Source organism: Nyctereutes procyonoides, unplaced genomic scaffold, assembly GCF_905146905.1.
Source record: "Nyctereutes procyonoides isolate TBG_1078 unplaced genomic scaffold, NYPRO_anot_genome, whole genome shotgun sequence".
Taxonomy (NCBI): Eukaryota; Metazoa; Chordata; class Mammalia; order Carnivora; family Canidae; genus Nyctereutes; species Nyctereutes procyonoides.
Genome location: NW_026575082.1, coordinates 33273092 through 33300011, shown reverse-complemented (window position 1 = coordinate 33300011; position 26920 = coordinate 33273092). Strand labels below are relative to the sequence as shown.

Sequence of the window (26920 nt, the reverse complement as noted above, 5' to 3'; positions counted from 1 at the left end):
AACGGTTCAAGACATTCAGCAGAACCCCCAAGCCCTACGTGTTCTCTCTTCCTCCGAGAAAGTAAGAGGGGCAGGATGTGCTCAAAAGCGTTGCACAACATATATACTAATAGGTGTAAATAAGTTGCAATGGGCAAACCATGCCTAACTCTGAGACCTGAAATCAAGACCAGCCTCTCTGAGAAGGCTTGGTTGCTCTTTCCAGACACCGCTCGTGTATGACAGAGAATCATTTTTCTTTGCTTTTCTTCTGCTCTCCTCTTCATGTAATCACTGGATCCAACTTGAAGTTTGGTTTACCACTCTTTAAAAGTATATACACAGTAAATTATGTATTTATGTTAGGCCAAAACACCATATTTCATTCTTGGGCTATATGTAAAGTAGTTCTAAAATTAAGCATTTAACTTTAAAAAAAAATTAGAGCTTTATGTGATATACAGATAAGCTGGATTTTTAAGGTGATTTCCCCCCCCCTCTGCTTTTGTTTCCGTGGCTAATGGTTTGTGTCCACAGCAAGTCCATAAACACGGTCTGCCTATCTGATATTGCAATAAAGCTAGAGTCAATATAGAAATAACTGGAGACTGAGAAGAAAAATGCAGGCAGTGAGTCCCACAGAAGAGAGTGGTGCAACCTGAAAACAATGTCACCGGAAGGAAAGCCAGTGGAGATAGGTAGGATGGATATATATAGCATGGTGATTATGGTTAATAATATTGAAGTGTATACTGGAAATTTGTTAAAAGAGTAGATCACAGGTGCTCTCACCATAAGAAATACCTGAAAAGGTAACTATGTGAGGAGATGGATATGTCGATTAACTTGACTATAGTAATTATCATTTCACTGTGTATATTAAAACATCCTGTCGTACACTTTATTTTTTGTAAGATTTTTAAAATTTATTTTTGCAAAAGACAGAGGGAGTGAGAGAGAGAATGAGTGAGGGGAGGGGCAGAGGGAGAAGCAGACTCCCCTGAGCTGGGAGCTTGATGCGAGACTTGATCCCAGGACCCCAGGATCATGACCTGAGCCAAAGGCAGGCGCTTAACCGACTGAGCCAGCCAGGCGCCCATCTCGTACACTTTACATAAATACAATTTAAAAAAATTAAAAATTAAGTAAAAAAAATAAAACCAATAGAAAGAAGAAATACCTATTTCTGCAGATAGTGGAAAGTGAAGAAAAGATTAAGAAAAAAAAAGAGAAGCAGCATTTGGGGGTAAAATGATACAACCAGATGTGTACTTGTTAGTAGAAGTCATCCAAACAAACAAGATTGTCTGCAAAGCACTGAGATCTATAAAAAGTTCAGAAAGAACGTGGCAGGTACCTTACTATTAGATTGGAAAGTAAGTAAAAACTAAATCTGTTTGAGAATTCTAGTGGCACAGGGTTGTGGTTATAAAGAGATGATGCAGAGCTTTCTCAGAGGGAGGTCAGTCAGTCATACAGAAAGTTTCACAGGGCAGCACTACTTTAAAAGGCACACTTCAGTTCAGGAATGGGGCCTGCCTCAGCTTTGTGAAGCTAGAAAGGTTTCATTTCTCAATGATCGGGATCCCTGGGAACTATCTCCTAGTAGCCAAATTTGTTAGGAGCTGATATAGAAACAAGAGCTCTGACGTATATGTGTATGTATATGTCATAATGGGAGATGTACTGACACTGACTACTTAAGTCACCCATGTTATATATATCAGAGGACCTCAGAAGCTGAATTAGGAGTCAGAGGGTTGCCAATAAACACAAAGAACAAAGAGTCAAAGAACAATAATCTCAATACATCGACAGAGCAAATACTGTAAAGCATAAAAGCTGTGTGATTCTGGTGTTAAAAGTCAATCCCTTCTCGAAAAAAAAAAAGGTCAATCCCTTCTCATCAAAATTTGGGGGAAGTCTTAGGTTCAGTTCATTTTTATTCATAAAGATGCATTTGAGCAGAATTCTTGTGGTGGCCTGCTGTAGATGAGAGCTTGTTCTTTTCGATCGGACTTCTTTTATCTGAGAACAACATGAAGCCTTCACATAATAAATTGTGGTGTCTGTACTTACGGTTACAGGCTGGTCTTTCTTTCACGATTGTTACCATTAATCAAAGGTTGTCTTCTGCACTCCTGCCTTGTCTATAGCCTCCAACTTAGGTTGATAAACAGGTGCTATCTGGGTATCCCAGTGCCATTCATTCTTCTCATCTATATCTCAGCACAGTTGTGTCTGCTGAGTACTTCTTCAATGCTAGCAGACTGGCTGGCATCCAATCTGGACAAATTGCTGATCTTCCCTGCCACTTAACATTAAATAGGGCTTCTAAGGGACATTGGACAAATAGCTCAAGAAACCAGATTCAGCATCTAAGAATTGGTTGACAATTTTTTTAAATATACAAGTCCAGGGAGTGCCTGTACTTTAAAAAACTTCCAGTTGGCTCAGAACTTGGCCTATAGTATCCTAAATTTAGACATAAAGCTATACATAATTTTGTAAATTACTAGAGATAAGACCATCTGATCCTTAAATGACCAATATATTCAACTCTAATTTAAAGATTATTGTCTCTTCAAACCATGGGATCAACATAAAGTAGGAATAAATAGAATAATTAATCTGGAACCGTATATATAAATCCATAAACAAAATACATAGCAATCTTCTACTTGTTCTAATACTTCTTTCAGCTCCCATGAACCTTCCAGGATAACTGATTTCTAGTGCTTGAAACATGGTGAGTTATTTTGAAGTATCATGAAAAGAAATAATAAAGTAATTAAATCTACCTCATGGAACTCTTGCATGCCGGCAGAGGACTTAAAATAGTGCAATACTTTCAGTGTAGGAAAACTGGTTAGAATTTTCTATTCCAGGACAGCAGCTGGCCTGAGTCGCTGAGACGAGTAGAAGGGAGTATGGTAGCCAGTCCTCAAAAGAAAGAACACGAGTATTTTGAATGTGAGCTCACAAGCATATAGCTTCGATAAGATTAAGTGTGTCCTATTAATCTTTGCGGTCCCATTGTGACCAGAGCAGCTGGTATTTAAGGGGAAGAAGATATTACTAACAGAAAATATGTTGAAAGAATGAATGAGTGTACATGATGCATGGAAGAGGTAATTGAGGGGAAAATGTACACCTAATCCCAGAAATGGGATCATGTGCATGATAATTGTACATGTATGTAACTACATGTCAGTACATGTAGATACATAAACATGTATGGTAGTAGTAAGTGTGGTAAGAATATATAGTAGGAGGATTATTAGCTGTCTCTAATGACCTAAAAGGCAGCTTGGACTTGGGAAGATGATATAGGAGAAGAAAATTAACTTGCTATTCACCTCTTCCTCTTTCCTTTTTCTGGGGCCTCTCTGGGTTTATGCCTGGAAATTCTCCTGGATTGACCCAAGACCATGAGAACTGGTTTGGCCTGGTTAATGACAATAATGCCACACTAATAGAACCTTAGCATGAGAAATTCAGCCCCTGGCCTCAACCTCAGTATCCTGAAAAGATCCAGGAGTGTCTGAAAAATTATCTCTTACATATGCAAGGAGAGAGAATTTTAAAGTATGCATCTCAAGCTGCTTGTGTTGGTTTCTCTCTGAAAGAATATTAGTTTTTTTTTCCTTTTGAATTTCTTTTCCCTTTTTAAAGAAATGTCCATCAATAATATATTCCAGGCACTAAACATTCACCCAGTGGTCTTTTAGTGAGTTTTTTTGGAGAAAAAAACAATATTCTTAGTTGAGAATGCATGCATTGATTTTTATGATGAGTTGAAAAGTTTTGTAGCTTTTTGGTAGATAAATTCAGACTTTTGGTAACTATTTTATTATCATCAGAAGAAAACTTTAATAAAATAATAAATTTTGTCTATGGTTACACAATAAAATTTCTCAATATACATTACTAAAGAAAGGGAACATCTCTGTGATGCTAATTGCTACTGAAAACACTTTTCTTCCAAACATTTGTAGAAACCAGTGATGCCCAGAGTTCAACACTGAACTTATTACATGGGTTTCGGGGGATAGACAAACAAAATTTTCTGGTGCTGAGAAAAAAAGGACAGTATATATAGAAAAAAGGTGGGAAAAACAAATAAACAGATGCATCCAAGTATAAAAATACACCATTGAACATCATGATTCTAAAAATTATCCAGGAGACCTTTGTAAACTCATTTATACTGTAGAACATGCTGAAGTAGAAGAAATTTTCTGGAAATGTAGATATGTGAAAAACTGCTATGAATCATTATTAGTATCTTCATCACTATTTATTAAAAATGTATTCATCAAATTGATTTTAAAGGCAAATACTGTGCTACGTATTAGGAATATAATAATGAACAAACCAGAAAAAATCTCACCTACCTCATAGTGAGCCTTGTAAATAGCCAATTCATTAACTGGTGAAATTTTAGTGGTTTGGGACAACTCATTTATCCCCAAATATCTCTGCCTCTCACCTGTCATAAGCAGATAGGTTTTTGTTTTTTTTTTTTTTTTTTGGCTTTTTCAGTTTTCTGTAAAGATTTTTAAGGGCCACCTGGGTGGCTCAGTAGTTGAGCATCTGCCTTTGGCTCAGGTCATGATCCCGGGGTCCTGGAATGGAGTCCCACATCAGGCTTCCCACAAGGAGCCTGCTTCTCTCTCTGACTATGTCTCTGCCTCTGCCTTTAAAAAAAAAAAAAAAAAGATTTAGAAAAATTAAGATAGTCACTCATTCATCATTCACTAATTTGTTTAAACAATATTTATAATTGTGATTATTGGTGTCAGCAAGTACTGTAGGTGCTGGGAACCCGGATGTGAAATGTAGAACCAGCACAGGTGCAGGTACAACCACATACAGTAGTCCCTCTTATCAGCAGTTTCGCTTTCCATGTTTTCAGTTACCCAGGGTCCATCGCAGTCTGGGAGTAGATGATCCTCCTTCCAACATATCTTTAGAAGGTCAATAGTAGCCTAATACTATGTCACAAGGCCTACATCATTCACCTCATTCATCTCCTCATGTAGGCATTTTATCATCTCACATCATCACCAGAAGAAGGGTGAGTGAAGTACAGTAGGATATTTTGAGAGAGAGAAACCACATTCATTCAATTTTTACCACAGTATATTATTGTAATAATTACTTCAATTTATTATTAGCTATTGTTAATCTCTTAGTGTCTAATTTATAAAATAAATTTTATCTCAGGAACCTATGTATAGGAAAGAACATAGTATATGTACAGTTCGGTACCATCCATGGTTTCTGTCATCCACTGGGGGTCTTGTGGTCTTGATATTCTCTGCAGATAAGGGACACTATTGTAAATGGATAATGTGACCCATTAAGTGCCATGATAGTGATAATGGCAGAATGAAAATGGGGATTTGTGATAGGGGCACCTAAAAGAGATTGCAGAGGAATCTCGGAAGGACCTTCTAACAGTAGACAAATCACATCAAATCTACTTTAGGAGTTTATGGGATGCAGACATGGTGGGGTGGAGTATTACAGTCAGGGGGGAAAGCATATAGGGCAGAATTGAGGGAATGTGGTCCTTTGATATTAGGCAGGTGACTTCTAAAAGCTTTTAGCTTTTAGTGCGGGGGAGAAGGTTGAGGGCAATTCATCTAGAGTGAAAAGATAGAACACAGGGTAAGGACTTTAGATAAAGGTGTGTGGGAAAGACAGGGGAAAGTGGCAATAGGGTCCTTGGAAATTAAAACATCTATTAAAGACTTTGCTGGGAGTCACCATTTGCATTGTGTATTTATTTATCCTAGAACTCCTCTGCGAAGTTATCACAAATTGTTGAATCTCCTTTAAGAAACTTGCAGTTGCATTGGGAATGAAAGCCAATAAATGATAATTTATAGCTTATAAATACATAAAGAAATTATAAGTAAATAAATAGGCTAGAATATTTCCCTCTGCTATCACTATGACCAGCGTTATTTTTAATATAATTAGTTTTCCAATAAAGCACTACATTTTATATTGTTGCACGTAATAGGAAAGGAAGCAAACCCACATTATGGAAGAAGATAACAAAATAACACCTACTATAGTGTTTCTTGGTGACTGAACGAAATGCATGAACTATCACTGTTTTAAATGCCTTTCATGGTTCAACTGTCTCAGTTACTTGGTTCCACTGAATTCTTTCTACTTCCTGGCCTCAGCAGATACACGAGGTGGTGAAGATTAGGAGCAAAAAGGAAGAACTTTTCTAAGGTTGATCAACCTTAAAATTAAGAAAAGCATTAAATTTATTTTTGTTTTGCCATTTTAATCAGTTTTATAAGCAAGTGACTTCAGTGCTCAGAAAGAAAAGTGAGTAAAGGTGTATCACCGTCTAACAAATCATCCACATTACTCTTTGTAATCTTTCTTTTGGATATATAACGGCTTGTAATGACAATGATCTTGCAGGCACTTCCCATAAGCTATATATGCATTATTAATGAAGTTCTGTGACTGGAAACTTCCATCACTGCAATGACTATTGGAAAGCATAGGTTCATTCAAAATAATAATGCATAGGGTTTGTCACAGTTTTAACTTATGTATTCTTCTTGCAGATGGTTGAAAAAGAAGGTTATCTTCAGAAAGCTAAAATTGCAGATGGTGGAAAGAAACTAAGGTAATAAAAGTTCCTTAATTCCCTTGTCCATAACTACGATAGTTCTCCATCTCCTCAACTTATGTCACTGTTGTTGTTTGGAAAAGAAGGCCCTATGATACAAGACCACAAAATTTCCCTCTGCTATTACTGTGATCAACGTTATTTTTAATATAATCATAGTTTTCCGGTAAAGCACGACATTCTATATTGTTGCATATCATATTAAATGTGGTGCTTCTTGTCCTCCCAGAACTTGAAATCTAAAAAAATGCAAATAAGTAAGATAATGGGTCTTGATGTTTGAAATTAGCAGATCAAGGGATGCGTGTTCTCATTTTGCAGTCTGTAAAAATCTCCCTACAGTACATTGGCAGCATAATTTTTGAAGACTGGGGAGTTTGAAATATATTTGCTGCTCAGATAAAAATCATTTGAGAATAATAAAAGGCAAATAAAATCATCTGTTAGATAAAAAGTTGAACTTGCCGCGTTTGGAGATGAAATGAACTCAGAGTTGGTAAGAGAAATTAGAAAAAAGAAAGTAAGAATTCCTCATGTAACAGCAACAGGAAAAACCTCGAAGGAAAAATGAGGTTGATAGAAAGGTAGAGAAAGATACTAGACATTCTCTACGGATGAGATACTTAGAAATAATCATTTCCATTTTAGGATGTTTCCTATTTCTCATATACTTACTATTATTTACTTAGCTTTGTGCTAGGTGATATGCAAGCTACAAAGATGTGTAGAAAGTGCTCAGATTGGGAGACAAGGCATTTACTTATGACTGTGTTATTAACAGTTAAAACCATAAAGGATGAATGTACTAATTAGCTACACAATGGGACACTTGTTATTGTTTAATGCAATTCATTACTGGAATGGCACTCTGGCCAACAATAGGCCATAAAGTATGCTTTTGTTTGCTGCCTGTAATGGAATATGTATATATTTGTTTAAAAGAAGTAAAACTGAAGAAAACAATTATCCATAATTCTGCTGCTTAAGAGAGCTATTTCAACTTTAAAGAATAAGTTCTGTGTTTGACTGATATTGTGTTTTATTGTGGAATAGTAAGCAGGGCCTTGAACCCCCTTCTACACTGTTTTTGTGTAGTGACCCTGCAGCCACACTCCCTTGAAGGGTCCAGGAGAAACATGAACAGGACAGAAGGTAAAACGCAAGGCTGCTGTAAGAGACTGGACTGGTCCCCACCCCATTGGACAATCTGGCTCAGGGAGTTGGACTCTGAAAGGGTGACAGGAGGATTTTTTGACTTTGGCTAACCCAGCCTAGTGTCCTCCTTTTCCTTGGACCTCATCACCAATTACACCAGCTCAAGGAATTAGCACCAAGGGTGGAGTAAGGACTCTTCCCAGGATGAATAAGTCAAGACTCTCTCTTACCTTACCAGTCATGTGCACACAAAGTCTAAAGAGGGACAGAAAAGGACCCAAGGACTTGTCTAAGTTATCACTTCTACTTTCACTGGGTCTTGGGACAGGAGAGGAGGTGAGAGCTTCTATCTTACCCTCAAGCCTCATGCATGGAAGAGGAGGAGATACTGAAAGGAATTTCAGAAAATAAAGATGGTTTTGCCCATAAATAATCCCTATATTTTTTTTTTCCTGGGAGGTGGTGTCAAGAAAAAGCTGAGGAGCAGAACAAGGCCCTTTCCCCAACTAACTCACACAAAGTACATTTTTAGGCAGTTTCAATCTGTGCGTACACCATTTTGTATTTGTTTCATTTGCCGTTACTTTAATCAGTTTGCAAATCATTTTTGTGCTCTAGTTTAAATTCATATAAACATTAGTTTGCACCCTGTTTTATTCTAATTTCAATCAGTTTGCATACAATTATCCATTCTTTCACCTTTTCTCACTTAAAGTTATATACATTTTAGTTTCCTTTTTTTTTTTTTTAATATCAGGTGCACAGAATTGAGTTGATTTTACTGTTCAATGTGTGGCCTTGCATTATCATCATTCTGGGCAAAACTCCTAGCTGGTTTTATTTTATTCTCAGTTTCTAATACTCAGTTCAATCCCCCGTAGAATGTATGTTCATCAAATCCACTCTCCATATATTCATGTGGTTATGTGTGTGGGCATTCTAGTAAATAGTGTGTAGTTGTGTGTAGGTGAATGTGTCCTAAATTGCATCAGTCCTTCTGTGTTATAAGCTTCATCCTGTTTCTTATTACTTTTATTCAGTGTTAGTGTTTGGACATGCATCTGTGTCTATATATTTAAAGTAGGTTTGTTTCCTCTAACTGCTGCCCATTTTGCCATTGTGTACATACACCAAGTTTTACTTCATCTGTCTGCACTGGACCCCTAATTGTCCCTAACTCCTTCCATCTCCTAAACAGCGTTTTAATAAGCCATACATATACGTCTCCCTATGTACCTGTTAGGTATTCCCTCTGGGGCATATACTCAGGAATGAAGAATTCCTTGGAGGTAAGATTCACACATTTATAAATCCATTGAATCCTGCTGCCAGACTTCCTCTGAATGAGTGCACCACTTCATACTCCCACAAAGCGGAAGGGAGCATGTCCCTCCATCATCTCCTCACACAGCATTATATAATTCTCAATTTTGCAAGTTGATGGCGAGAAAATGTCACTACACTATTGCATGTTGCATTTATTTTTATTCCTCTCATTGATATTTCGGTTGAGCATCACTTCATCCATGTAGAGTTAGTTAGGTGCTGCATTCTGAGAATTGCCTAGATACCGACTTTGACTATTTTCTATTGATCTTCTCACTTTATTTTTGAGACAACTCTTAATATAATTGAGATAATTGAGGTAATACCTTGTCAACTTTAGACTTTGTAAATATCTCCTCCAGGTCTCTCACTATTTACCTTGATGATGAAAGTCCTCAATACCTAAAATCTTTAACTTTGATCCATATTGTCTCATAATTGTACTCTTCATTGTTTTGGGTTTTTAAAAATAAACACTTTACAATTTGAACACTGTAGATTAATCACCATGTTTAATAACATATAATATCCCACCAGGTTGATGGCACTGTAATATATCAAATCATTCCTACACTCCTCTCTTGTTGAATTTTAAGCTGATTCCAGTCTTATACTAAAACAGTTGTAATTACAGCAAAAGTCCTATGCTTGTTAATGTGTCTTTTATTTTTGAAGATAAATGCTAAGCCTGGAATACTTGATTAAATCACATAACCTTTTTTTTTATGTTATGTATTGCCATATTGCTTGTCCAAGGAGGAGGCTTGTTTTTGTAGCTAGCAACAAAATGGTCAGTTTAATCATAACTTTTTCATCCCATTCAAAATTTAGTAACTATTAAATAATATATCATAGTTGCTATAGTTTGTATTTCTAATATAAATGTCTTTTGATTGCCTTTTGCCCACTTATCAAGGCACTTTATATCTGTTATACAATTTAATGAGTTAATAAGCACTATTGCTAAATGCTTACTCCATCAAGTACTTAGCTAAATGCTTCACCAATAATACCGAAATGATATTCTAACATAGGCTATATTATTATTTTACTTTCAATTTTACAAACGGAGAGAATTGATCCCTTGTATTAACCTCTCCTTTCTCTCAGACCTTGTTGTATATATATTTTGTATCAGATTTTAGCCCTGAGATAGGTTAGTTTTTACTCTCATGCTAGAAGTTCCTTAGAGACTGGAAGCAAAAACTATCCTTTGATTTCATACCATTAACAGTACCAAGGGCTTCAATTATCACTTAGCAAACATTATTTTATTACTCTCTATAAAGTTTTCTATTAAAAAATCCATGAGAGCTCATCCACATCATGCATTGTGTTTTTATTTTCCTTCCTTCTCCTTCTTTTCCTTTCTTTTTTTTTAATTTTTTTCTCCTTTTCCTTTTTGTTTAGCTTCCTTCTTTTATATAGTTCTTTCTTTCTAAGAATAGTTTGACCTCTCTCTGAATTTGAGCAAAAATAGGTAAAAAAAAGGAAGGAGAACTCACTGGTTATATCTTATATCCATCAAAGGCCATACATTTAGCCTTATCTTGAAATGATGTTCTATAAATTATCACGTGATACACAGACAGGATTGAAAGCATTATACATTCAGCCTCAACTTTAATTTTTTAATTGTTCACATCAAAAATATGTTTTACTTTTCTGATGAAATTTAGGAATGCCTTTGTTCTGAGACGTCCATCCGCGAAAGGAAATAGCCCAGACCTCACTGAAGCTCTGTGAGACCCTAATGAAAAGCTATTTTCAATACTTCCATTTACAAAAGACTGGACCTTGTGGACACTATCTCTCCATCTACACCTGTCACTTTCACTTCAAGCCTGCCCTTCGTCATCTCACCTGTGGCTCTGCACATCATATCACATGTAACTGGTCCCTCTGCTCTGCTCTTTGGGGGCATAGAAAGATGTACTTGGGGGTGAAAAGATGAGCAGAAGAGGCATATGGGAAGAAAAGGAGTGAAGTTGTACAGTGTGTGTGTCTACTAGTGCCCATTTTCTTCCTAGAGACCAGAACTATAAGACTTTTATTTTTGTTTTCTTTCTTTTCTTTTCTTTTCTTTTCTTTCTTTTCTTTTCTTTTCTTTTCTTTTCTTTTCTTCTTTTCTTTTCTTTTTTTCTTTTCTTTCTTTTCTTTTCTTTTCTTCTTTTCTTTTCTTTTTTCTTTTCCTTTTCTTCTCTCTCTCTCTCTCTTTTTTTTCATAGTCGTATCTCGGAACAGACTTCCTTTAGAGCATGCTGCCAAAGTACCCTGCTAAGGTGAACTTATTTTTTTTTTTTTTAGCACTTTCTAATCAGGATTCCCAACCAATTGTTCCAGACTGAATTATCTTTCTCTCCTTTTTATGCTCGGTGGTGAGGACTGGAGGGAAGTATTTGAATAGTACAGAATACAGAAGTTAAGTTGTAAACGTTTGCTTTGGTTTCAGGATTCCCATCATATGCTCTGTTATAATTTCCAATATTTGATCATTCTCTGAGCATATCAAGATTTTACATTTCTTGCAATACTGACAGAGATGTGTGTATTTATCCTTTAGTGTGTGTGTGTGTGGCCCACTTTTAGCAGTGGCAAACTACAAGAGGCTCGGAGTATGAGGGAGAAGAAATAATTCCCTAACCTACCTGTTTGAGAATGAGTAAGAGCACCTAACAGTGATCAAGGGATTTTATGGACCATCGGCCAGATATACTAGAGTAAATCACTGTCACTCCCACCACGGTGGGGAATCATGTCAAATCCAGGGTGATCAAGTCAGGTAACAAAGTCAGGTGTCCCAAGAGAGTCTGCAGTTTATGAAGGTGTCTCATTTGCATTTTCCTCTGACTTTTGGTTGGCCACCCGTCATCACAGAGGCCTAGGAGAGGTGGACGTAGGATATAAGACAAATGAATGTGTTCCAGCCAAGCTCAAGCTGACAAATTCTTAAAAGGGTAATGAATATTTTAAGAACTGTTTTCCATCAAGCTGTCTTCACAAGCAGCAGCTACAAAGTTGCTGTTATTATGTGCTGCCACCCGGTGTCCGTTTTGTAGAATGCAAAGAGTTTTCTGCCAAAGGGAAGGCCTGTGGTGGTTTGGGGGATTATTTCCCCCCTCCCACCTTCACCCCTGAGGGTTTGCTTCAGGGAAGTTTTGTGAAGCATCTCCCTGGGAGGAGAAGTCCCACTAATTGCGTACGTGGAAAGAATTGTCATTCAAATTTAGTCCTTCCCCCCGCCCCCCCCCAATGATAGTGAACACCTTTTCCCACCTTCAGTGTGATCTATTTTTTTGTCATAACAAGAATTAAATAAATACTTGTACTTCTTGGCCCACAATCTGTTTCCTTAATTGAATCACTTGTCTCGATATCCAACCCTGACCTGATTGTTATCCATAAATTTGTGACAAGCCTGTCCTCCTATGCCCAACACCTCTGACTTCCTGAGGTTAAATAGCTCCTGAGCTATGTCTCTTACTTAGTCCTAAATCTGCCTAATAGTTTGTTTGCTTTCCTTCCGTGTGGAAAAATAGAAAGAATGTCCTTACAGTTTAGACGATGAGATAGTGAGGCATTAGTTGGCCCCCACCAATGGATAAATGGCAAAGTCAGGAAGAAAGGGCCCAAGCCAGGCCACTTCTTGGCCTGGCTACAAGGGGAAAGACATTTAAGTGCTTATTTGGCCGAAGTTCTTTTAACTTCTTTTCTCAGAGCCTATGGTGAGGCTCTGCATAGATGTGCTCAAGATCCTAAGGGAGAGCTGCTTGCCACTTGCTCTGGGGACAACCGATACAGCAGAGTGAATATGGTCCTCATGGTCTGGGATACTTGGCTTGAATCCCTATCTACAAGTTCTGTGCTCTTGGATAGGATGTGGACTCCCTGAGTGTCGGTTTCCTCATCTGTAATATGAGGTACTACCCACTCCCAGTGCCTTGTGTTTCCATGTTTATTGCCTGGATCCCCCTAGTTGAAGGGAAACTCCCTGAGGTCTCTCTTACTTGCCTTTATATATTCAGTCCTTGGAATTGTGACTTGTGTGGTAGATGCTCAATAGATACCAGTGACTGGCTCTGCATTTTTGTTTTCTGTTTCTGTTTTTTAAAGATTTTATTTATGTATTTATTTGGCAGAGAGAGAATGCACAAGCTGGGGGACCGGTGGGCAAAGGGAGAGGGAGAAGCAGGCTCAATCCCAGGACCCTAGGATCATGATCTGAGCTGAAGGCAGATGCCTAACCAACCAAGCCACCCCGGTACCCCTAACTTTCCTTTTAATTACTCGACATATACAAAATACCAGGTGTGATACCTTGCACAGAGTAGGGACCAATGCATGCAGAATAGCTCATCTTATTGACATATGTCTGAGAGGTCAGAAAGAGCTCTGGAGAAGGCTCAGTTATCAACAGCAGAATTAAAAATTGGAAGAAAATATGCTAAACCAGAAGCATTAGATAGTTTTGTTGTTGTTGTTGTTGTTAATGCCAGGGATAACATATCAAAACACTAGAGAACCAAGGAACATAGAAGGGAATTATAGGAGGTTGGTGCTTTTGTAGTGCTTGTGAGTGAATCACAGCAAACAGAGAACAGGAAAAATCTAGAGGCATGGCCCACCTGAAATCTGAGAACCCGTATGCTTTTTTTGCTCAAAAACCTTCAAGGAGCCCCTACTAAATGTCAGATACTATTCTCAGAAGTGGAAAAGCTCAAAGAAGTTAGAGATGATGTCCATCTCTTTGGAGGAGACAGGGGAGTAGAAGGACTTTCCCTCCATTCTGAAAACTGCTTCATCCTTGAAAGCTCTATTTTAAAAGTCTCATCAGGGGATGCAGTTGAGCATCCACCTTCGGCCCAGGGCATGATCCCGGGGTCCTGGGATCAAGTCCTACATCGGGCTCCTTGCATGGAGCCTGCTTCTCCCTCTGCCCGTGTCTCTGCCTCTCTCCCTCTCTGTTTCTCATGAATAGATAAATAAAATCTTTATAAATAAATAAATAAATAAATAAATAAATAAATAAATAAATAAATAAATAAATAAATATCTCATCAGAAACTGCAAGACCCACCTGTTCTGGGCTAAGCCCTTAAAGTTTGTAGGAGGAACTCATTTCCTGAGTTGTCTCTCAATATACCAGACATAGTCACCTATAAGGATTCAGTTGCATAGAGAAAGCCTTAAAGGTTAAAGTCAGGGCAAAACCTTGACAATTGATCCTTTCTACAACTCTCTCCAGAGCTGACAATGCCGTCCAAGTGGCTCCCATGTTAGATTAAAGAGGTGAGAAAACTGTCCTGCTGGTATCCTGAGAACTACAGACAGCCCAAGAGAAACCCATCAGATGGGGAATGAACCAGACAGATATTGTAGGGAAAATGGTCACGTGCCCAGAGTATCTCATTCACAGAGTCAGGCTGTGACTTAAGTCATAGGTTAAAAGTTGTTTCCATTAAGTGAATTCTCAGCCACTCCTAGACTCGAGGCTTTTGACTCAATTCCTGGTTGTATGATCTTCACTGACTGCAGATGAGTCTGCTCATCACAGACCAGAATAATTTCCCAGCAGAAGAGAGACAGAGGGGCCATCATTAGGAGCACACCCCAGATTCCAGCTTCTTCTGAGATGCTGAATGGTCCTTTGTGGGACTCCTTTAAATCAGTGCAACTTCCAAGGGAAGTGGAGAGTTTGGAAGTGGTGGGCCTTTGCTCTGTCCTTTCAATTAGCATCGGGTAAAATAGCTTATAAGGGAGCCTCCTGGGCTTCTACCTTGTTACAGGCTGTGCATACGGGCTTTTATAACGTGAGCATTTCAATCAAAACCATAGTGAAATCTGACATCGACAATCTCCTTAGCCAAGATAGTACTGCTTAATCCTATAAAAAAAAAAAAGTCAGCATAAATTAGTGAACAGACTATAGGCTTCAGAGTCAGAGAAACTGTGTTTGACTCTAAATCTAACTGGCCTTAAGTTACCTAAACTCTGTGAACTTCATTTTCTGTATTAGTAAATGGACATTATTGGTATCTTCCTCTTTTTTTGTGAAGCTAGACATCTACTAGGCAATCAAACTGTAGCAGGTACTCAAAATAATATGTGTTAATTTTCATTTTTAAAGAGACAGTGGGAAAAATGAAATTAGGGCATCTAAAATGTTGACAACAGTTTTTCCTCTTCCTTTTGAAGTCAAATTATTTTAAGCAAGTTGGGAAGATCTTCGCTTTTATTCTAACACCATAGAGACGTTGTAATTTATGAAATGAAAATGAAATAGAATTGTATGTAAACTGTCAGAGCGATTCCTATTACGAAGGTTATGAGACCCGCAGTTCTTAACCCTCTTTGACTTGTTCGTCACATTCACCTAGGGGGGAACATTTCATAGTGGTTCAAAGTTCTAACAAAGAACCATGAGATAATTGAATTTCATGCAAGTTCATTTCTAACCAGTTCCAGTTCCAAGTTTAGGGAAGGGAAGAGTAATGCCAACACGTTCTGTAAACGATCAACATCTGAAACAGATTCAAATCAGAACCATTTATCCAGGGCTTGCTATAGACTGGAAGCAAATAAGGTATAGTATCTCCCTGCCAGGAGATGAAAAATATAGTGGGAAATATAACAGGCAGGTTAAATATGGGTTCCATCAGTCCGAGGGTGTTCCATATTCCCTGATCAAATACTGTCAAAATAAGGGGTAGAGATAAACGATGCCCAGTGTAGACCAGCAGTCCTTTCAATGTTTTTCTTTTCTCTCTCTGGGGTCAGCTAATACTATGACCTGCATAGAGACAAGGCTATGGGTGCCTCAATTCATTTTGCTGCTCCTGGTACCTCAAAAGAGAAGTGGGCCTTAGGGGAAAGGAGGGAAAAGGTCTCTGTGGCTTTCTGTGCTGCTGCTGCTGTTGTTGTTGTTGTATTTCCACCTTTTTCACTATTTGATAGAAAAAGTGACTTCATTTGAAGACAAGTGGGTCCAAGAACATAATGTTCATATTTGCATGTTGGAATATACATATTGTTTGTTTTGTTTCTGTTTATCATGTTGTGTTTTTTTTAACGCAATGATGCGTGGTTAAGAAAGCTTCAGGCATTGAAGAGCAATCCAATCTTGTTGTAAATATTAACTTTACTGAATCAAAACTGTCCTTTCAATCAAACTCCTAAATTCTAAGAAGTGGAAATAAGCTACACAGAGATCTTTAATGGCCATTTTAAACATGTTTTTGTGTAGGTTTCTATTGACCTGAATAAAGTCTGTAAACTTTTTTCCTACCATTAAAAATTATTAATTTATTCATGAGAGACACAGAAAGCAGAAACACAGGCAGAGGGAGAAGCAGGCTCCCTGCGGGGAGCCTGATACAGGACTTGATCCTAGGACTCTGGGATCACGACATGAGCCAAAGGCAGACACTCAACCACCCAGGTGCCCCTCTACCAATTTTATAAAATGAATTCCGTTATTTTGAAGTGTTAAACCAAAGCCACCTGCAGCAGTATGATATAATGGTTAGAAACGTAAATATATTAATCTCCTTAATACTGTTTTATCATCTACAAAAGGATACTCTTCATGACACAAAGATACACATACAGTTGCTGAAGTAATACATGTTCAATGCAGGAAATTTGATAAACACCAAGAAATTCAAAGGAGAATCGAAAGTTGTGATTTTATCACCTGATTTAACTATTGTTACACCCAGCTTTCTTCCCCCATGCTGAGTCAGTTCAGTCACTGACTCAGGGAATACGTATGTAGTGCCTCCTTTGTTCAAGGCACTGTGCTAAGCACTTCAGGATACTTCTGCAAGCATGAAATGGTTTTTACCACTTTGAGGATTTATTTTAAGATGGAGAGAGAGGTGAGATATACAAAAATTATTTTTGAACCTATCATAAGTGCTGTGCAAGGAAGTCACAGATGACAGTTTAGGACACATATTTGACTTCTGATGAATGAGAATTAATCATCAGAAGGGGCTCAGAGTGGGGAGTACAGTCTCAGATAAATGCACAGTAGGATGTTATAAACTACATATTGTGTTATGGTCGGTCTTAAAACCTTCCCATATCAGTATTCTTCTATAACATAGGTTTTATTATTTCGTTAGAGGAGTTTTTGCATGGAATTTATACAACTAATCTTTTAAAATATATTTTAGGTGCACAATTAAGAAATAATGGTGCACTTCATTCTTGTGCACACAGTGTTAACAACTTATGAGATCACTGCTTTAGGATAAACTTAAACTCATAGAAATGGACTTGTTTAGTCAAATAGGAACACATTTTAAAAGATGTAAAAAAAAAAGACAACATGTTGCCAAATTCACTCCATAAAGATGTGCTCATGTACTCTCCCACCAAAATTGTATGCAAGAATCCACTTCTCCACCCTTTCAGTAACCCTCGGTATTATTCCTTCTAATTCTTGCCAATTTGATAGGCAAAAGAGGGAAAAATCATTTTACTTTTTAAATTTGCATTTCTGATTTCTACTGAAATTCAACATTAAAAAAATATTTTGGGACTGCCTGGATGCATAGTCGGTTAAGTGCCAACTCTTGAATTCGGCTCAGATCATGTTTCAGGGTCATGAGATTGAGCCCATATAGGGCTCCATGCTGAGTGTGGAACCTGCTTAAGATTCTCTCTCTCCCTCTCCCTCTGCTCTCTCTCTCTCTGAAAAAAAGAATTTTTTTTGAACTAGGCAATGACACATTAGCCGGTTAGTTTTTCCAATTCTGAAATATACTGAAACAATGCAGAGAAGTAACAATGAAGGGAGGGGTTCTGATTTCTGTTTTTACTTTGCTAATTTTGGCTTGCTGTGAAAACAGACTGTGGAGTAGGGGCCATGAATACACAAGAATTGGAGTTTTAGTACTTGAAAAAGATTTTGTGAGGCTCTCCAAATGAGAAATGTTTACTATAAATGCCATGATTTTTAAAAATTACAGAATGTCTTTATTATTACCCAAATTCCCTACCACCTATAGATTTTAATAAAGAAAAGACTTTTATGAAGACTAGTTAAAAATACAGTCTCTACTCATTCCAAATGTTGCCTATACAATATCTATGAATGATTTCTTCAAGTGATAATTTTTTTTTCTCTCTCTCTTTTTTCTTTTCCTAAGGAAAAACTGGTCTACTTCCTGGATTGTTCTTTCTAGTCGAAAAATTGAATTTTACAAAGAATCTAAGCAGCAGGCTCTCTCTAACGTGGTAGGTAGTTCTGTTTCTACTATTATCATCTTCACAGAAATATTATTGAATTAAAAGTTTGGTTTCATCAGAAATCACACTAAAGCCTCCAAGCTACCAACGACTGAATGCAGATGGAGGAAATGACTCAATAAACTTTTAATCAGATGAAGGGAAAATAGAACTTAGTGTCTGTTTTATTAAGTGGTGCATTTGGAGAATAATCACAAAATGAGATGAATGGTGAGCAGCTATCTAGTAATGCGAAGGTAACACTTTAAATTAAGGTGCCATTTATAAATGCTTTATTCTTATTTATGAAATGATCGCTAAATGCAGCTACTTGCTCAAATAATGTATTATAAAGTATGTTATAAAATGCATTAGTAATAAATGCTTAACGGATGAGACTATGGGAAGCTGTTTTAAAGAATATTATAAGGCGTAAATCCTATTAAACCATGTATGTGCATCTTTAATACATGAATTTAAGTTGTTATCTAGCATGCTATAAAGTGCTTCATACATTAATAAATAATAATAAACTGTTTACAAATGGCACCTTAATATAGGGTGTTACCAATGAGGAAACACTCTAAGTTAACAAAGTGATTTTTTATCTTGGTCCGACTACGCCATTCACTCTATCCAGCTAACCTTTCTGAATATTCCTGAATCCATCTAATGGAGCTAATGGGATTTTGGTATCCTGTAGTTATTAGATAAAGCGAAATTTGTAAGGTTTCTTTATGGTACCTGGAGGGCCTCGCAGTTGCCCCCAGAGATTTGACAGTGACAGTAAGAAGGAGCAATCCCCAGCTAGTTATGGGGGCAATTCAAGCTCCAAACCTTGCTGCCCAAGCCCCAGACCCAGGCCATGTAGGAGCCGGTGGGGAGCACCCTGACACCCTCCTGATTGAGAAGGAGGCCGGGCAGGACATCGCCCTGATGGGCGGCAGGGAAAGGGGTTGCCTGGCAGCGGTTAACCACAATGAACTAATTTGTGTTTGGCAGGTAATAAAACGATGGAAAGTTCTTTGCTTTCCAGCCACTAGTCGTGTTTGCTATGTAATCCTCTTTAAATAGGAAATAGAAAATCGTTTGCTAGGAGATGTTTGTTTGTTTGTTTTTAAATAGAAGAACAAAAGGTAGCATTTGGCTTGTCCCTGATAATTGCAATCGTCTTTATCCCCAAGTGGCTCACTGATTTTGGAGTCTCGGTGGGTCCAATCTGTAAACTAATTAAAAATAAATTAAAAATACATCTCAATCCTTTGTATTTTTAATTTAAACTGCCTCAGAAATTTGTTCTAGGCTTTTGTTTTGTTTTTATTTGGGGGCTACAGTAAGGTGGAGACAATCTTTTTAAGGAAAATAAAGTACCCCTGAGGGCCAGGCACAAAACAACTCCCATCCACTCACAGGTCCTTTGTCTTCCCTTTGAATGAGTTCTAAAGGGGGGAAGTCAGGGAAGGGAGGCAAGTGGCTTGCCTGGCAAGTTGGGCTGCTGAGAAGATGATCCTTGTCCTGCTGGGTGAGTAGAATTCCACTGGAGCAGCGCTTCTGTGAACGTTCTGGGATACTGGGAGAGATTAGATTCCAAATTCCAGCCTTTTGCTTCATTTTCCAAATTCCAGCCTTTTGCTTCATTTTTATTTTATTATTTAAATTAATCTCTTCTTCCCAGTACCAGGAGATACAATTATCAGCCGCTTAATTTTATACAGGTGAAAGCAAACTCTTTTTTTTTTTTTACACTGTAGGCAGACCTTTCAAGTTAGCTCACTAATTGCCTGCCTCCAGTCCAACCTTCAGAGTTGTAAATTGACAATAGATTTTACTTTTAGAAGAAAATTCGTTAACGTTTTCTGGCAGGCCCTATTTATTACTTCTGGCCCCGTTTTCAATGCTCTTATGGTTTCTCCCAGGCACTCGTCTTCAAAGTGAATTCAGGGCAGGAACTAACTGTGTTTTGTGGTAATGGGGAAGAGAATTACAGATTCATGTTTGTACTGCATGAATTGTCGTGCTAGTCAACTTCTTGGATACATTTCTAACCAAGTATTAAAGGCCTAGTGGGATAGCCCACATTTACCAATTCCAGTCTCCGAGAAACGATACAATGATTGCCAGGCCTTGATTAAAGATGCTGTGGTTTTATTTTGAAAGAGATTTATGCTCAAGTTTCTGTATTTCCCTTGCACCCCCGTACACATGTGCTGGTATTGTTCATGGGGCTTCTGGGAAGAAGTCTGTCCTTTCCTCCAAGGGGTCAGTAGAAACTGAGTGGCACAGAATGTGGTTTGAAGAATAAATGGCATTTTAATCTTTATAGGAATGATCTGTGAATGTTAATGTCGTGGTGAGACAAAGCAACAAAGCAGCTAGGAGCAGGGCTTTGAAGTTCAACCATAGGGGACTTCATTCCAGTTTTGCTGCTGAGGAGCTGACACAGTCATTCAACTTCTTTGAGCTTCAGAATACTCATCTGTAAAATGGGCACAGGGCTATCTGCCAAGAGAATCAATCATGGGCCCAGTTACTAAGAAAAAGAATAAATAGTAGCCGCAAATTATTACAGTCCACTCTAATGTATGCCATTAAAATACATAAATATATCCTATAGAGTGTAGTACAGGGAGTACTTAATTATAACCTATTTTTACAGCATATTAGTTTTGTACTTGAATTGATACAGAAATGTATAGAAGAGGAAATACATTACCTCAAGGAACACCAGCAAGGGGGGGCTCCAAAGAGAGAACTCTGTGCCCATAGGCAGCATAAATGTTGAGTCTAAGGACTGAATAATTCTGAAAGCGAAGCTATCGCTCCCTCTGGGGCTCTAGATATAAGCTCTCGCAGGAGCGGATACATTCTCCTGGGGCCCTCTTCTTCCTCCACTGGCTCTTACCTGTGACTTTCACATTTAATACTTCATGTCACAAAAGGTACCTGATTGCACCTTCCATGTTTGACTTTCTTCCTGAAACTCTCCCCATTGGCAGCCAAGTCAGATTCCTATCAAAAGCAACCTCCTCCGGGGAATAGACACAGAATCATTTCACTGGTTTGTATGAATTAGAGATTCATAGGCTTTGGGTCCTCAGTGACCTATTCAAGGAAAAAGGATTTACTCATTCTCTTTTCTTTGTTTGATTTTAGTAAGGACATTCGAGAGTAACCTACCACTTACTACCACGGCCACTTTCTAACAGGAAGGGCATCGTAATATATCCCTCCCGATGTCAAATCTAGGTAGGATAAGGCCTCAGAATGCAATACAGTCATCTTCACCGAAATGGGAAACTAGTATCCCCCTTCTATGTCTATATGCATTGTCTCTTTTTTCTTGTTCACTTTGCCTTGGATCAGAGAAAGTTTGGTCTTTCAAACTTTCAGCCAAGTCTTTTCAGTCTTTTAGCCAAGACTGGCTGGCCCTTCTGTGTAAAGGAGCATTCGAAAACCATCGGTGTCACTACATCCAGGTTTCCTGGATTATGAAGGAAAGAATGATGCTCATAGTCTCATAGTTTTTTACATATTCTGATTTGTAATTTACTTTAAATGTTTAAAATATTGTCTTTGGAAATAGTGCAAAAGCCATTTTTAGTAATATGTATAATAGATATGTATATTTTAAAAGTTATGAATCAAACTCCTACGTAACACCATCAAATCAAGATCCTGTCAGCCCTCTAGAAGCTTCATCTCCTGACATTTGTCACCAAATCCTCCAGCTTCTTCCCTTGCCACAGAGTTAAATTGCATTTTATTCATTGTTTTATAACTTTTCATTGTTTCCCCACCTGTATCTGTAGCCCTTAAGAAAATGTAGTTTACTTTGTCTGATTTTGAATTCATATAAATGGAATCACAGTATGTGCTTCTTTTGTTTCTTGCTTCTTTCTTTAAATATGTCATGCTGTTTCTTTTCATTTTTTTCTTCCATATTTTTTTTTTCCACTGGTTTAAGTGATACACTTGGTTTCCATTTTGTTAGTGGCTTGCTTAGAATTGCAGCATTGATCAAAGCTTATCAAAACCTAAAAACTTATCAAAGCCTAAAGCTAATCAAATCCTTTACCCTCTTCCAAAATATTACCTTAGAATATTTTTAATCCATATATCCCCTTCTCAGCACATGTGCTATTGTTGTCTGATATTTTAATTCTTTCTTTTTTCTTTTTTCTAAGTTCAATATAATACACACACACACACACACACACACACACATATATAGATAGATGTGTATCCACAGTTTTATTCTTCCTGCCTGTAATGTTGGGCCTCTTGAAATTGTTTATGACTGTCACTAATATATTTTAGAAAATTATCTTATTATTATCTTACTATTTTGCTGTTGTCTTTTCAAATGACACTACTTTTATATTTTCTCTAAGCCTCTAGTTAAACCTACATTGTCTTCTTACTTGATTCTCCACATTTTACATTCTTTTAAAAATCTTTTTGTCTTTCTCATCTGTATTCCAAATCATTTCTCTTGATTTATCTTCTAATTCTTAATTCAATCTCTCTTTGAGATAAACATCTATATTTCAATTGTGATTTTCATTTCTAGAGGTTTTTTTTTTAATCTGCTATGTCATTTGCAATAGTTGTCTTCTGCAGATATTTTCCAAAGTCCCTTTTATTTTGTTAAAATTAGAAGTTTTTGGTTGTTTTATATTGTGTCTTATGACATAACATCTGAAGTCTACATGTTTCTGCTGCTTCTCTGTTGCTTGGTTTCCTTGTGTGTCTGGTTATTTATGACTATGTGCTGATCATTTAGTCTTGGGATAAAAACATGTCCTATTCCAGAATATTTTGCATTTTTCTCAGAGTCTGGGACACTCTCGGTGACTGATTAGCTGAATCTAAATGAACAGTTTCAAACTCTCAGATTGTGTATACATAATAGGTGAGCTATAGTTGTGCTACAACTTCTCAGGGATAGAATTATTCTTCAGTGTTCCTTTTCTTTTTTTCTTCTCTCACATTGCTCATCTGCAATGGCCGTTTTCTTTATAATCCCTTGAGTTGGAGAAAGAGAACAAGTTTAATATTGGGTCTCCTTTATTCTTTCATAGGACCTCAGGCAGCACCTTTTCCATTATTCTGTGAAGTCAATTGACCAAAGTTCAAATGGATAGTACAAACAAATGCCCTCAGGCAAAGAGCAGTTATATTGATTTGGTATTCAGCTTTCCTCTCTGTGTTCAGATTCCCATTTCCCAAAAATATTTGCCCTAGCAGTTCCCACTATCTTATCAGGCTTTCAATATTTTTAAGGCAATTTTAAAAAGAAATATTTTATCCAGCACTTTTCATTGTTTTCAGTGGAGAGTTGATCTAAATAGCATAGTTTCTCATTTACAATCTACCTCACTTTCATTTAAATATGCATTTGGTTAATCAAGTTTGTGCTATTTATATAAGCCTTGGTGGGAAAAGACTTCATAAGAATATGTATTGAAATCCTACAATGAACAGCTTGCTCATTAGGGCTACATATAAGGCATAGAGATATAATCAAGATATAGTCTTTGCTTTATATCGTCTTTGCCAAAAAAATAGGGTGAGATGAAATAAGAAACATAAAAGAGTTTTTCTGAGATTTAAAGGAAGGAGAGCTCACATCTGTGAAAGATTTGAATTGGGCCTTGAAGGATGGTTATAATTTCAATATGTGGAGATTTGTGGGCAGGGAATTCCAGTGAATTAAAAAATATGAACGATGACATGAAACTGAGAATGGGCAAGGTCTGTGTGCTAAAAAGAGAAATGAGATTTTTTTTCAGTTTGGTTGGAAGATTAAAAAAAAAAAAAAGATTGAGAAGTGTACCAAGGACTGGGATTTGCCACCAGGGGCAAATCTTTAAGAAGATGTGTCAGCATTCTCTAGATATCTTCACCCTGGAATAAATATCATGGCTGTTTTTTTTTATTTAAATAAATACATACTGAACAGAAGTATAACCCAAGGTGTTACATGTCTTAAAAGGACAAAGTCGACCATGGAAAAAGGCAAGAGAGAAAGTTGATTGTTCCAGGATCATGGTTTTCATCTCATTTAGTCCAAGAGAAAAAAGTTTTGCCTCAAATGGCATCTACATAATTTTTGCTTTATCTGTTTAAGGAAGTCCCAAAGAAACAAGAGCTGCCAGTATGGTTTCTCCTCTGAGGCTTGGACTTGGACTCACACCCCTTGCATGTCTCAGATACACTCGTCTATTTTAGTGTCACTGAAGTATTTCAATCAGCTACAGCACTTCAAGTACAATTTGCCTCCTAGGTACCTGCTGTGCTTTGTGATTTTAGAGCTTCTACTTGATATAGAATGGAACCTGACTCTAACCTTGGAATGTGACAAATATGCATTCTTGGCTTTAAAAAAATGATAGTTTGACTCATGGGGGAGACACTTTGTAATTTAGAGCACTCATTCATTTATTTATTCTACAAAGAATTAACTATTCCTATCAGGTGTCACACAATTTTTTTTAATACAATGTGGTTTTAAGCCCTAGATATATCAAATGAGTAATATTTAGTCTCTGCTCTTAAGGCACTTATCTTCTGATAGAGGACACATAATAATATGTAAATTTATTATAAAAATACAAGACTAAAGAAATTATATATATATGTCAGGGAACCATAGATCTAGCTACAGGTAATCCTTTCCCAGGGAAACTCTTTTTCCAAGTAATGCTCAACCTACATATCTCTTAATTTGTTCATTCTGCAAAATCACTGGGCATCCTTGATGTTTAAGCCCCTATGCTAGGTGGTATGAAACATACAAAAATGAATCAGACTTAGATCTTTCCCTTGAGGGTTGAGAAACAAAAGAAAGCATGCACATAAATTGAGTAATTGTAGTGAAAAAGTAAACATTGATAGTTGCTCCAAAATGGCATGTACAAAGGCATGAGTTAGTTTTATAAAAGTTCAGAAAAGAGAGATGCTTCCAACTGGAAAAGATTCTAAATATGTCTATCGAGGAGGTGACAGTGAGCATGTTTTTGAAGGATGAATAGGATTTCAAGGCAGGAATGGGATGAAAAGGACATTTATGTAGAAATTATGTAACCTATGATAAAACATGGGAAATTAATTCCCTGTTTATTATACAGTTATGTATTGATCTTTTGCCTTGCCCATGCACTATGTGCTAATCATTGTTCTTGAAAAGGATTCTCAGAGGTTCCCTAAGGCCTAGGGTAGATATGCCTTCATCCTAGTTTGTATTTCTTCTACAAGTTGTCTGTATGCACCTACCAGTGAAAGATTGCCTCAAAGTAAGTTGAGGAACAGTACTGTGGAATGGCAAGCACTCCAGTTTGGTTAGAAGGTCCTAGTGGGACCCACTTATGAAAGACTTTAAACAAGACTGTGACCAGAGATAATGTCATTCTGTAAGCACCCGGGAGCCCTTTGCAACCAAATACTAATGATCGTTAAATTAAGGCAGAGTCAGAGTTTTCAGAGACAGGTTTGAGGAATTAAGATATATGTTTTTTTCAACTTTTAGCACAAAGAAAAGAGGACTTACTAAATGATCTGAGAGACAATTTCTAAAAAAACTGGTGAAACAGAGGAGAGCCATAAGGCCATGCTCTTACTGACAAAGAAATGGCAAAAAGGGCTAAGTTGTCATCAGTATGGCCTAAGGCACTTAGCAAAACACAGGGCATCTTCTCACTCAGAAAAAACTTTAATATTCTCCTATGTCCTTGACTTTTTCACAGTTATGGTCCTCTCTAATGAAGTCCTAGTGCAGAGAAAGCAAGTGGGCAATTCATCTGAGGAGAACTATAAATATCGTATCCCCAGAACATGTGTGTATCAGCACATCAGTGAGCACCAGTAGCAAACTGGGACTTATTTTCATGTGACTCCAGAATATATGTTTGGTGTCATAGTTACTAAAATACACATACTGTGGAAATTTTATTTGTGGTTTAAGAAATTTCTCTTGTCTCCACATCCATCAAAATTCAGACCAAGTGGACCTTACTTTCATCAGTCATCTGTTTCTGTTATATTTATGCCACAATGCTCACAAATCCTAGTTAACATAAACCTAGTTTGACATAAATTCAGAAGCATTATAAACATTTTAGGAAATATTTCTCCCCTAAAATTGTATGATTCTGAAACCAGTATGTTCAATATGGTGCCTACATGTTCATTGCATACATGAAATTTTTTGTGTGGGCAGATGGGAGAGGCTCCTTTTTTTTTCTTTGCACTATACTGATAACTTTTATTCAGAGGCAAACAAACACTGGCATATTTTACTTTTAATAACAGAAAACTTTTCCAAGGCATTTAGTAAACTATTAACTTTTTCAAACCACTCATTCAGCCATAACCTTGAAAGCAAAAAAGAGTAATATAAAGCACCTCATTAAAATAATTTGTTTACTTTTTTAATATTGTTTACTTCAAATGCAACTAATGAACACAAGCATTAATTAAATAATGCAATACATCTAATGCTCATTTGCTGTAGTATGGCTTTAATAACAAAATGGACTTATTTATGGGAGCAAAATGATG

The 26920-nt window shown here is 37.2% G+C and overlaps 1 protein-coding gene across 1 annotated transcript in view; it reads left to right on the top strand.

Moving 5' to 3' along the window:
- The window catches only part of LOC129514562 (rho GTPase-activating protein 15), a 617088-nt gene that overhangs the window by 88401 nt on the left and 501767 nt on the right, over positions 1-26920 (top strand). Inside the window, exons 4-5 of the mRNA XM_055333243.1 lie at positions 6582-6643; positions 18283-18370. Of these exons, the coding sequence (XP_055189218.1) occupies positions 6582-6643; positions 18283-18370 (150 nt within the window). The remainder of the gene's footprint in view (positions 1-6581; positions 6644-18282; positions 18371-26920) is intronic.